At 32.3% G+C, this 12,824-nt stretch overlaps 1 protein-coding gene across 1 annotated transcript in view; it reads right to left on the bottom strand.

Annotated features, from left to right (window-relative positions):
* The window catches only part of lmbrd1 (LMBR1 domain containing 1), a 221,227-nt gene that overhangs the window by 29,560 nt on the left and 178,843 nt on the right, over positions 1–12,824 (bottom strand). The window contains exons 16-17 of the mRNA XM_056471443.1: positions 11,991–12,140; positions 5,901–5,982 (exon numbers count right to left, since the gene is read on the bottom strand). Coding sequence (XP_056327418.1) covers positions 5,901–5,982; positions 11,991–12,140 — 232 coding nt within the window. The remainder of the gene's footprint in view (positions 1–5,900; positions 5,983–11,990; positions 12,141–12,824) is intronic.

Raw genomic sequence — 12,824 nt, 5'->3', positions numbered from 1 at the left:
AATTTTCACATGGTCGCCCATTGAAGCTGAGCAGGGCTGCGCCTGGTCAGTACCTGGATGGGAGACCACATGGGAAAGCTAGGTTGCTGCTGGAAGTGGTGTTAGTGAGGCCAGCAGGGGATGCTCAACCTGTGTTCCGTGTGAGTCCTAACACCCCAGTATAGTGAAGGGGACTCTATTCTACTCAGTGAGCACTGTCTTTTGGATGAGACGCTAAACCGAGGTCCTGATTGAGGTCTGTGGTTGTTAAAAATCCCAGGATGTCCTCTGAAAAGAGTTGGGGTTTAAACCTGGCATCCTGACCAAACTTGCCAACTGGCCTCTGTCCATCATGGCCTTCTAACCATCCCCATATCATAATTGGCTTCATCACTCTGTCTTTCCACCAATTAGCTGGTATGTGATGTGCGGTCTGGCACAATATGGCTGCCGTCATCCAGGTGGATTCTGCACACTGGTGGTGGATGAGGGGATTCCCCCCAATGTGTAAAGTGCTTTGACTGTCCAGAAAAGCGCTATATAAATGTAAGGAATTGTTATTATTATAATTATTAGCTTAGAAACAGGCAAAATAAATCCATGCAAAATAATTACCTTAGCAACCACATAGAACAGCTTAGCAACACCATAGAAACAAGCAGAAATTAACAATTCATCTTACCATCAAATACTACAAATCTACAAAGCACACAAATCTAGCAACAGTACAAAAGCAATTCACCTTAGCAACCACTTAGGGCACCCTAGCAAGAACAAAAATAAATGTTTTGTACAACTATTAGAATCCTGCAACACCATGCCAGACTCACTGTAGCAAAATCAGAGTAACAAGCTAAAGACATTTCAGAACATCTTTGCAAAAGCATAGCAGTTACCTAGAACACCCTAGCAACAACCTAGCTTAAAAGACCTTAGCAACCACATGCAACAGCTGCAGGGGTGAGTTTTGAGCAAGCAACATCTATTTTCCTGATAAAATATGCAAAATATCAAGCTAATACAATCACTTTATGGCTAAAGTCAGGTCTAACATGACTGGAATTTTTATTAGCTGCCTATAAAATGGAGGGGCGGGGGGTGCAGAAAAGTTTGTCAGGCAGTCAGTATGATTTTCGGGCAGACAGATAGTGAGTGAGAAGCAATTAGACGGTGGAATTTAGCCCAGCACAGAGAGGTGTATTTTAAGAAAGGTTACAGCTGATGGGGGACACGTCTTAAGGACATTAAGGAACATTGCCCACTTCTTCTTGGTTCGCTGATCCAATTGCATATTAATATCTTTGATTTCATTATTAGTCTGGTATCCTCCAATGAGATTGGATTGTAATATCAGAGTGCCCTCCTCTGGATAGAAAACAGTATCATGACTGCACACTCATGCTGGATGGCAATAGCAATATTAAACCTTAACAAAAAATCCCATCTGTAACCACTATAACATTAAGGGATAAGTTATAACTCAATTACTCACATTTTAAAGTTGATCCCATAAAAAAGTAAAAAATAAAAAAATCACAGTGAAAGACAAACTTAGTATTAAATTAACTAGATTTTAAAGAGCTTAAAATCACTCATGATATCTCACTGTCATAGCAGCAAATGAATAATTTTACTGTTAATCCCAACATCATTTGGGATGTTTAAGTTGCCTTTTCCTCTTTCTGCCATTATTAGAGAAAAATGTTATAAAAAAAATGTTGAGAAAAATATATTTATATAGATAATTTTTTCCCTCTCTTTTCTTTTTTATGTGACGTATTAAAACAACTAAAACTAAATGTGTATATTGCTCAAGGAAGAAAAGGTGTTTTCAATAATCAAAACATTTAGAGCTTAGTAAAGCTTTAGAATTCATTATTATGTATTTATTTTTTGCACATTAGAATGTACCCTGTTAAGTAATTTCACACAAACACTGAGCTAAAAAATACTTTTGATTTACAGAAGAAACCTACAACAAATTAAGTTAAGTCAAATTGAGTTAAGGCCTGAAAACAGTAACCAAAGTGAACATTTTGATAATCTTTTGGCCCGTTTCCACTGAGTGGTACAGTATGGTATGGTCGGTTTGGTATGCGTTTATTGCCGTTTCCAGTCTTATGGCCCATTTCCACTGAGTGGTAGGGTATGGTCGGTTTGGTCCGGTTTTATGGCCGTTTCCACGGTCAAAGGGTACCTAAAAGCGGACCGTACCATTGGTCACCCTTTGCAAAGGGTACCTAGCACGAAAAAAAGGGGTACCAAAAAGCGGAGAAAGACGTGCGCTGAACGCTGTTGATTTCCAGAGCTCAGTCACTCGGATAAGCAGGAGAATGAAAACAATGGAACCACCATTTTTAAATATACAGCCGAGACATTACACCGTAATAATCTGTTGTTGTTTTACGAGCCTGTCTAAAAGTGCAGTGAAATTTAGCAAATTAAAAAATTTCTATAAAAAGATGTATGCTTGGACGGTTGCACTTTTTTGTGTTGTCAATTTGCTCATGTTTATATAGGACTATTGGTCTGTGTTTGTGCGTTTGTATATAAATAACCACACTGTAAAAAAAAAGCAGCTGTGGTGCCAAAAGAAAAAAAAACCTTCAAATATTGACTGTTAAATAACAGACATTTACCTTAAAATAACGTATGTTAAACTACAGACATTTACCTTAAAATAAAAAAAATGTTAAACTACAGACATTTACCTTAAAATAAAAAAACGTTAAATTACAGACATTTACCTTAAAATAACGGCAATTAAATTACAGACATTTACCTTAAAATAACGGATGTTAAACTACAGACATTTACCTTAAAATAAAAAAAATGTTAAATTACAGACATTTACCTTAAAATAATGGACGGTAAACTACAGACAATTACCTTAAAATAACGGCTATTAAATTACAGACATTTACCTTAAAATAACAGCCATTAAATTACAGACATTTACCTTAAAATAACAAACATTAAATAACACACATTTACCTTAAAATAACGAACGTTAAATAACACACATTTACCTTAAAAAAACGAACGTTAAATAACAGACATTTACCTTAAAATAACGAACATTAAAATACAGACATTTGCCTTAAAATAACGAACATTAAAATACAGACATTTACCTTAAAAAAACGAACGTTAAATAACAGGGATTTACCTTAAAATAACGAACATTAAATAACAGACATTTACCTTAAAATAATCAAATATCTGAAACTTACCGAAAATTTTAATTTCTGTAAATAAACGTCTGTTATTTTAAGATAAATATCTGTAATTTAACGGACGTCATTTTACGTATTTTTTTTTCCGGCGTAGTGGATAGTGGGGGTTGCAGGTCCCCGGCATTGTTATTTTTGGGGTCATGGGCAAAACAGATTGGGAGCCCCTAGATCACAGGATGGTATGAGCACATGCTTACAGTGTTTCGTTTCAAAGCAACATCACCATCTACTGGCCTGGCATACATAAAACAGCATTTTAGTCATTTTCACAATATCGTCGTCTGCAAACAAAATCTTTCAAAGGGCAAAAGGAAGCATGAGCACAGGCTTGCAGTGTTTCTTTACAAAGCAATATCGCCATCTACTGGCCTGGCCTACATAAAAGCATTTTAGTAATTTTCACAACATCGTCTGTAAACAAAATCTTTCAAGGGGCAAAAGGAAGCACTTTTTCCATTTGCATTACTGCTGGGTTAACATAAACTAAATTAACACTTCAGCAGTTTCTCTAATATGTGGCACTAGATTGTGCGTGTGCTTCACGAAGATCCATCTACAATGAACTACAAATGCATGGTAGTAACTAACCTTATAGAGCATAATTAATACTTTTGCTATAAATCTCCCTGTGACGAAATGAGCTACTTACTGTGCCATTCTGCAGAAATGACATCTAATTTCATATCTTTGACTATTTATGGTCCCTTTTTTTCACTAGAGCAAACACTGTGATATGTTGAAAACTGACAAAACACAGGTAGCGGAAAGCAATGGTCCATCACACCTGAAACTCCTATTCTGATTGTGTGACTGTCTCCAGCTGGTTCGTCATTTCATCCCGCATCTATCATTATTAAATCGCTGCTGCTTCTTATATGTATACAGTCCTCTGTGGGGAAAAAAAAACGGTTTTGTACTATTTACTCTGCTCATAGCTGAAAAATAAATATTTAGAAGCGCACAGATCGAGGCGACTGATATAAAGTCTTGTATTTGCATGGCCAGCTCGCTGTAATCGAGAACACAAACAAGTCAGAAAGATCAAGTAAATATCCGTTTAAAGTCTAACAGCTGCCTTCCAGAAATAAAAATCCAATTCTTTTCCTCCATAGAAAAGCGAGAGTATGTTTCACCATAAGACATAAACCTTTCGAAACAGAGCTGCTAAGAACTCTGAGGTTGTTAATGGATAATGTATGAGTCTGTACAAGCTGGAAGTGTAATTGCAGTTAAGTGTAATTGCAAAATTCCCAGTGACAAACTAAAGGAGCTGTAATTCCGAACACACACAAACTGCTGTTGCCATGACTATGCAACTTGTGGTCGAAGAGAAATCCTACTGAATAATGTCATCAATTTTCTCAAACTACAATATATAAATTATTTTGCAATGAGGCTACTATTTTATATTGTGCTATACATTTTTTTTGTAAAATTAAGTACGAAAAAAACAACAACAGTAAAATACACAAATAAATAAATAAATAAATAAATAAATAAATAAATAAATATACAGTTGAAGTCAGAATCATTAGCCCCCCTTTTATTTTATTTTATTTATTTTTTTATATTTCCCAAATGATGTTTAACAGAGCAAGGAAATTTTCACAGTGTTTACTATAATATTTTTTCGTTTTGTTTTATTTCGGCAAGAATAAAAGCAGTTTTTAATTTCATAAATACCATTTTAAGGTCAAGATTGTTAGCCCCTTTAAGCAATATTTTTTTTGATAGTCTACAGAACAAACCATCGTTATACAATAACTAGCCTATTTGCCCTAACCTGCCTAGTTAACCTAATTAACCTAGTTAAGCCTTTAAATGTCACTTTAGGCTATATAGAAGTATCTTGAAAAATATCTAGTCAAATATTATTTACTGTCATCATGGAAAAGATAAAATAAATCAGTTATTGGAAATAAGTTATTAAAACTATTATGTTTAGAAGTGTGTTGAAAAAATCTTCTCTCAGTTAAACTTTGGAGAAAAAAATAAACAGGGGGGCTAATAATTCAGGTGGGCTAATAATTCTGACTTCAACTATATCAAATATATATATATATATATATATATATATATATATATATATAGTAACAAAAATTGTGTTTTTATGTTTTCGATATATTGAAAAAAGTCTCTGCATTGCAATATCTACATATGTAAAAGGACTATAAACATTTAAAAATAAACATTTAAAAAATAAATGATATATATATATTAATTAAAAAATAAACGTAAACATTTAAAAAATGTATGTATACATTCAAGTATATAAATATAAATTATATGTAATTTATAAAAATATTAAATTATATTGTATGTATAATAAAATATATTGAATTATATATATTTAAATACATTTAAATATAAATACTGTTAATTTCTATATAAAAAAAAAAATTTCATCAACTTAGAATGCATCTTGTGGTCATTTCAGCTGAGGCACAAACCAAGTCAGTCACAGGTCTTTCGGTTGTGAAACTATTCAAAAGGATCACACACTATATTTTTTTTATTTGCTAATATCCATTTAACAAGACCATCTACTGTACATTACCAGTTGTTATTAATGAACTTTAAAAGAACAAGATATATAATTTTCATTAAATATTATCCATTATGTGCCCTCTTTAAAATGTAGCTGCAGAATGATGCTACTGAAGTGATAAAGGATGTCAGTCTTACCTTCAGGAGCATCTGCATCACATATCTTGGTGATGGTAGCAGAACGATTGCTTTGTGAAGGGTCTGCTGTGGGTAGTGGAGTCTGAGAACAAAAGAAAACAAATAATCAGAGTTATGGAATATGACTTGAAATGCATGAAAGTTAAACATATGCAGTTTGGTAAGTAAAATAACCATTGTTCAATAAGCATAAATAAATGTTATTTTTTATATATATAAATTAAAGGCATGTAACATTAATAAGTTACTAATGTTATTTTTAATTACAGTATATGTACATTTTCTAACTACTACAACTTTTGCAATTAAATGAATTAAAAAATCGTGTACAGTATATGGTATTAGACTATAAATGCATGCAAGTTATCACATGCAATATGATGAATAAAATAACTGTTTAATAATTCTACAAAAAAAGTCCACTTTAATATGCATCTAATTAATGTATAATTGTTAATGCCATTGAAATTTATTTGTACTTCATGTAGGGAATAAATCTTGCAATTATAGGAATTAAAAAAAAATTCAACCTGATTTATAGAATATAACCATAAATGAATACAAGTTTATTTGCAAACATAAGCAATTTGGTAAGTACACTAATAATTGTTGTATAAGCATAAATAAATAATGAAAAAATTAAATGCACATATTAATGGTTGTTAATTCCACTATAAATATATTTGAACTTTGTAACTAAATCCAATGCACATGCAATATGATACATAATATAATAATAATTTAATAAATTATACAAAACCCTTTAATTTTAACTTGCATTTAATTATTGTTAATGCTATTAAAATGTTTTTTTTTTACTTCTTTTTTGTAAGGGCTAATTAAAAATCTTGCAATTATATCAATTTTTGTGAAAAAATAGCTCAATACCAACCTGATCTCTAGAATATGTCTGTAAATGCATGCAAGCTAAACATATGCAATCTGCTTTTGTTTGTTTTATACACCTTTATTAAAATTAACAGCAACTTTGATGTTTGTCCTTTTCTTTATATTCACCTAATTTGAAATGAGTAAAAAAAGTAACTGTTTAAAAATAGTATCTGTTTTAATCATTTTAATTACATTAAGATGTATGAAATTCATACTTTATTTTTCATTCAACATTTTAAAACAGTAATATAATCTGACAGTTCAGAATGAATCTAAATGCATGAAAAAATATAAATAAACCACATACAATTCAGTTTAACCACCTACCAAACCTTCAATAATACTTGCTGAAAGTATTTAAATGAAGTCATTTCATTCTTTTCAATGCCTCTTCTATTTAGTCATTATGCAGCACCCCATTAACAAAACTCTATGCTATATGATGTCAATGGCACTATTAACGCTAAAAGCAAAGTAGGCAGCAAATGGCAATTCTTTTACATATATATAAAGGTTACATTTAACTTCGCACCTATTCATAAAATTATGAAGAGGAACATAATACCCTGCAATAATGTAATGTAATCAAGTAAACCTTTTTCATTTTAAAGAGCAGATAAATTAGCAAAATTTCTTTAGTGTTAAAAAAAGCACATAATCTAAAGTATAAACAACACATTCTTTCCTTTCTTACAATTATCCTGAAAACAAAGAAGTTCTAACTGACTCATCTGGATGATTTTATACCACATGCTAATTATGAGAAGCAGACTGACTGATATGCTTTTTGGGTTTAACAATCCTCATGTTCAGACACAATGTACTGCGGTTTATGCTAGATGATGAAAAAAAAAACAACCCTCATTTGTAAAAACGCATTTCAAATCTATCCTTACAGATTTGTATGGAAAATTGAAAAGGTTACGTGCATGACTATACTTATATTTATGGACTTTATGGACTATCATATATTAATACTATTTAGGGTTTCTTATTAGCACAAAAAACTCTCCATAATATAATATAATATAATATAATATAATATAATATAATATAATATAATATAATATAATATAATATAATATAATATAATATAATATAATATAATATAGGTAGTGCTGTCGCCTCAGAGCAAGAAGGTTGCTGGTTCGAGCCTCGGCTGGGTCAGTTGGCATTTCTGTGTGGAGTTTGCATGTTCTCCGTGCATTCATGTGGGTTTCGTGTGGGTCTTCCCCACAGTCCAAAGACATGCAGTACAGGTGAATTGGGTAGGCTAAATTTTTCGTAGTGTATGAGTGTGAATGAGTGTGTGTGGATGTTTTCCAGAGATGGGTTGTGGCTGGAAGGGCATCCGCTGCGTAAAAAAACATGCTGGATAAGTTGTCGGTTCATTCCGCTGTGGCGAACCCGGACTAATAAAGTGACTAAGCAGAAAAGAAAATGAATGACTGACTAATATAATATAATATAATATAATATAATATAATATAATATAATATAATATAATATAATATAATATAATATAATATAATATAATATAATATAATATAATATAATATAAAGCAACCACTGAATAAATAAGGGACTGAGCTGAAGGAAAATGAATGAATAATTTAATGTAATGTAATGTAATATAATATAATAAATATAATATAATAAACATAATGTAACGTAACATAACATAACATAACATAATATTTTACAATTTAATATAATTTATTATTAAATATTAAATAATATACTACATATTTACAAACAATACCATTAAATATTCATTCAAAACAATATTGTTATTCTATTTTTTCATTACTTATAAGCAATAATAGGCTTGCATGGATTTTTTTCTTTTGTTGCTATCATATTGTGAGCCACAAACAAAATACATACAATCAAATAAATCATTTAATTAATATGATAAACATTTGCAAAATAATACATTTGAATAAGGTAATAAATGCACGTTTAACCAAAAAAAAAAAAAAAAAAAAAAAAAAAAAAAAATATGCATTACAGAAAAAATCCAGTTCAAACTATTACTTTTTTTAAAGAAACTTTTAGTAAATCGCTCTTTCTACTATTCTGATTTCAATTCTAATTCTTCAGTTTGTAATCAGGAATTTAATTGGGATTCAAAATCCATTCAACTCCAAAGCAGACGACAGGACTTCTCAGCTTTTTTGTTTGTGCTCAGTTCAATATTTACATCTGACGCAGCAGAGGGGCGAAGGACAGATGTAATTGGTCAGATTTGGACGCATGATGTGATGTTTACGAGTGGAATGAGAGATTGGCTCTTGCCGCGAGCTGTTCTTCCTCTTCTGTCCTCAGCAGATGATTTGCCCCATCAGCCTTCAGACAGCTTGTCAGATGCACAGCAAATTACTCTTCATTTGAGTTTGTATGTACATAAATATGGCAGAACTTTTTGGAAGTCATCAAACCGCGCACCGCTGGAGAGATGCAGAATGACTGCTAGGCTTACAGAAATCAGATCTGACTAATGAAAAGTTTGTCAGTTTCAGCTTCAGATGCAAATGGACATACACAGTCCATTTAATGACCACTTGATACACAGCGCACATAAAAATGACGACTGAAGCTGCCATGTTTACCTTGATTAGCGTGTTTTGTGTGATGTTTTCCCATTATAATGTATTACCGAACTAATCCAATATTACTTCTGTATTACAGGGTTAATACAGCTAACTGAAATCAGAAATCTGTTATCATTTTTGTAAGTTGAAATAAGATAAAATTCAAATGAAATGAAATTTATACTACTATAATAAAAGTAAATATATATTATTTATTTATATATATATATATATATATATATATATATATATATATATATATATATATATATATATATATATATATATATACACATATATATATATATATATACATACATATACACACTCACCGGCCACTTTATTAGGTACATCCTACAAGTACCGGGTTGGACCCCCTTTTGCCTTCAAAACTGCCTTAATGGCATAGATTCAACAAGGTACTGGAAATATTCCTCAGAGATTTTGGTCTATATTCACATGATAGCATCACGCAGTTGCTGCAGATTTGTCAGCTGCACATCCATGATACAAATCTCCTGTTCTACCACATCCCAACACCCCCACACCATTACACCACCACCACCAGCCTAAACTGTTGTTACAAGGCAAGATGGATCCATGCTTTCATGTTGTTGATGCCAAATTCTGACCCTACCATGTCCCAGCAGAAATTGAGACTCATCAGACCACATAACGTTATTCCAATCTTCTATTGTCCAATTTTGGTGAGCCTGTGCGAATTGTAGCCTTAGTTTCCTGTTCTTAGCTGACAGGAGTGGCACCCAGTGTGGTCTTCTGCTGCTGTAGCCCACCCGCCACAAGGTTGGACGTGTTGTGCGTTCAAGGATGCTCTTCTGCATACCTCAGTTGTAACGAGTGGTTATTTGAGTTACTGTTGCCTTTCTTTCAGCTCGAACCAGTTTGGCCATTCTCCCCTGACCTCTGGCATCAACAAGACATTTGCGGCCACAGAACTGCCACTCACTGGATATTTACTTTTTTTTCGGGCCATTCTCTGTAAACCCTAAATATGGTGGTGCATGAAAATCCCAGTAGATCAGCAGTTTCTGAAATACTGAGATCAGCCCGTCTGCTACCAACAACCATGCCACGTTCAAAGTCACTTAAATCACCTTCTTCCCCATTCTGATGCTCACTTTGAACTGCAGCAGATCGCCCTAACCATGTCTAGATACCTAAATGCATTAAGTTGCTGCCATGTGATTGGCTGATTAGAAATTTGCGTTAACGAGCAGTTGGACAGGTGTACCTAACAAAGTGGCCAGTGAGTATATATATATATATATATATATATATATATATATATATATATATATATATATATATATATATATATATATATATATATATATATATATATATATATATATATATATATATATATATATATATATACTTAGATAATTAAAAATATCCTAATTAAAAAGTAATTCCCTATCTCCGGTGCTGTTTTTGAGCCTCCTTGTCAAAATGCTCAGTTTGAATAGGCGTGGCCAACAGCGGACTCAGAAGTAAATGCACACTGCTCTGATTGGCTGACAGTGTTTTATACTAACCAAAGGCGGCGAGAGCATTAAAATGTGCTACATTATTGTTTTTAAAGGAGCCGTTGCAGCATATGAGCAAATCACTTACATTCCCGCATAAAAAAAAAAGTGCATTCTAGCATGAAAATGTTGCACGCCTTTTATCAAATTCATTTAACTATGGAAGATCAAGTTGTTGGGGCCAGTGTGGATTTGCTCCCCTTATCCAATATGTCCATATGTCTGAAATATTCTGAAGTAGCAATACTGATTTGTACAGACAATATAGTTAGCATGAGTTTCCCACAAAAAAAAAAAACATATGTAACATTAATGCACATTTTTAAAAAACATCGCAAAATCTGTAAGTAAACATCATAAGTAACTGGAAATCTGGCGATGTAGATGTATCTCAGCCAAACATTATTCTATCCAAAAAAACTGGTTTTACGATCCAGGTACACATTTGTGAATTCCCAATGAAGTCATTCATTAATTTAGGGGCTAATTCAGTTTATTGCTCTGAAGCTGCTTTGAAAAACCCATATAGTTATGCAATATTATAGATGACATGACTAGATTGGTATAATTTAGCACATAAAAACACTGAAAGTGTGAACAGAGGCATCACGTGTAGGTCTGAAGGTCTTTTCCTGTTTAAGTGGGTGGTTCTTGGCCAGAATAAACCGAGCAGATTTCATGCCAAGCGTTGATCAGCCGTTGCTAGGCTACATATTACTAGATGTATAGATTCACACTAAAGAACATGCAGGCAAATGTTCACACCTAACATGATCAGGCCAAAGATGTCAGTTTTTAACCTCACATAAATGCACAGACCTTTGAAGAAGCGAAAAAGAAAATAAACGCAAGATGCAGGAAGGATCTATAATAGGTTTTGAAGAGAGAAGGTTTTGAAAGGCTTTCAAACACTTGCTTTGTAAAGGGTTGATCATTACATACTTATGTCAGCGGCGTGGGCCCTGTTTGAGGAGAATACGACAGCTGTAATCCTGTAATCCCGATGGCGTACAGCACAGGGGATTGACTGGTAAACAAACAAACCCACGACTCACCTGCAGCAGGTATTTCTGGCTGCCGTACATGACGTATTGCGGGGCCAGACTGTAGATCATGTAGCTGGTGTGGAGGACGATGAGGAGGAGGATCATGCAGAGAAAGAGCAGGGCCTGCGGTCGGGTTCTCTGAGGCCTGATTTTATACAGCTGCATGATAAGAACAAAAACATCCTTATATTACTGATTTGGCTGAGTTTTAGGAGTCTACAGCCTTCCGAACAGCAGAAATGCACTTTAGAGATAACGCTTTAAGAAGGTAAGGCAGAACAGAGCTGCTGTAGTGGATACTTTAACAACATAGAGAAAACAACATAGAGAAAACTACAGCATAAAATTGCTGACAAGAATAATCTCTTGTAATCTCTACAAAGTTATTTTTCCAAGCCCTGACCCTACACTTGAGAGGTACGCTACGCAGATTTAGTTGGGATTATATAAAAAATAACAGCATTATTTCTTTTATGAATGTTAAACATTAATACTTAACTTCTTAAAATGTACTATTTATTTATTTATTTATTTATTTATTTATTTATTTATTTATTTATTTATTTATTTATTTATTTATTTATTTATTTATTCATGAACTAAATTAAAATTTATTTAAAATTAAAATTAAAAACTGAAATATAATTTAATTAAAATATTAACAATTTTACACAACTTAATCACTACATAATTGTTACACTACATATATATATATATATATATATATATATATATATATATATATATATATATATATATATATATATATATATATATATATATATATATATATATATATATATATAGTAGATTATACAGAGATTATACGGACAGAAGATTTTT

The sequence above is a fragment of the Danio aesculapii genome, chromosome 13 (assembly GCF_903798145.1).
Source record: "Danio aesculapii chromosome 13, fDanAes4.1, whole genome shotgun sequence".
Lineage (NCBI taxonomy): Eukaryota > Metazoa > Chordata > Actinopteri > Cypriniformes > Danionidae > Danio > Danio aesculapii.
Note: the sequence above shows the minus strand (reverse complement) of the source record. Positions and strands in the feature narration are given on the sequence as shown.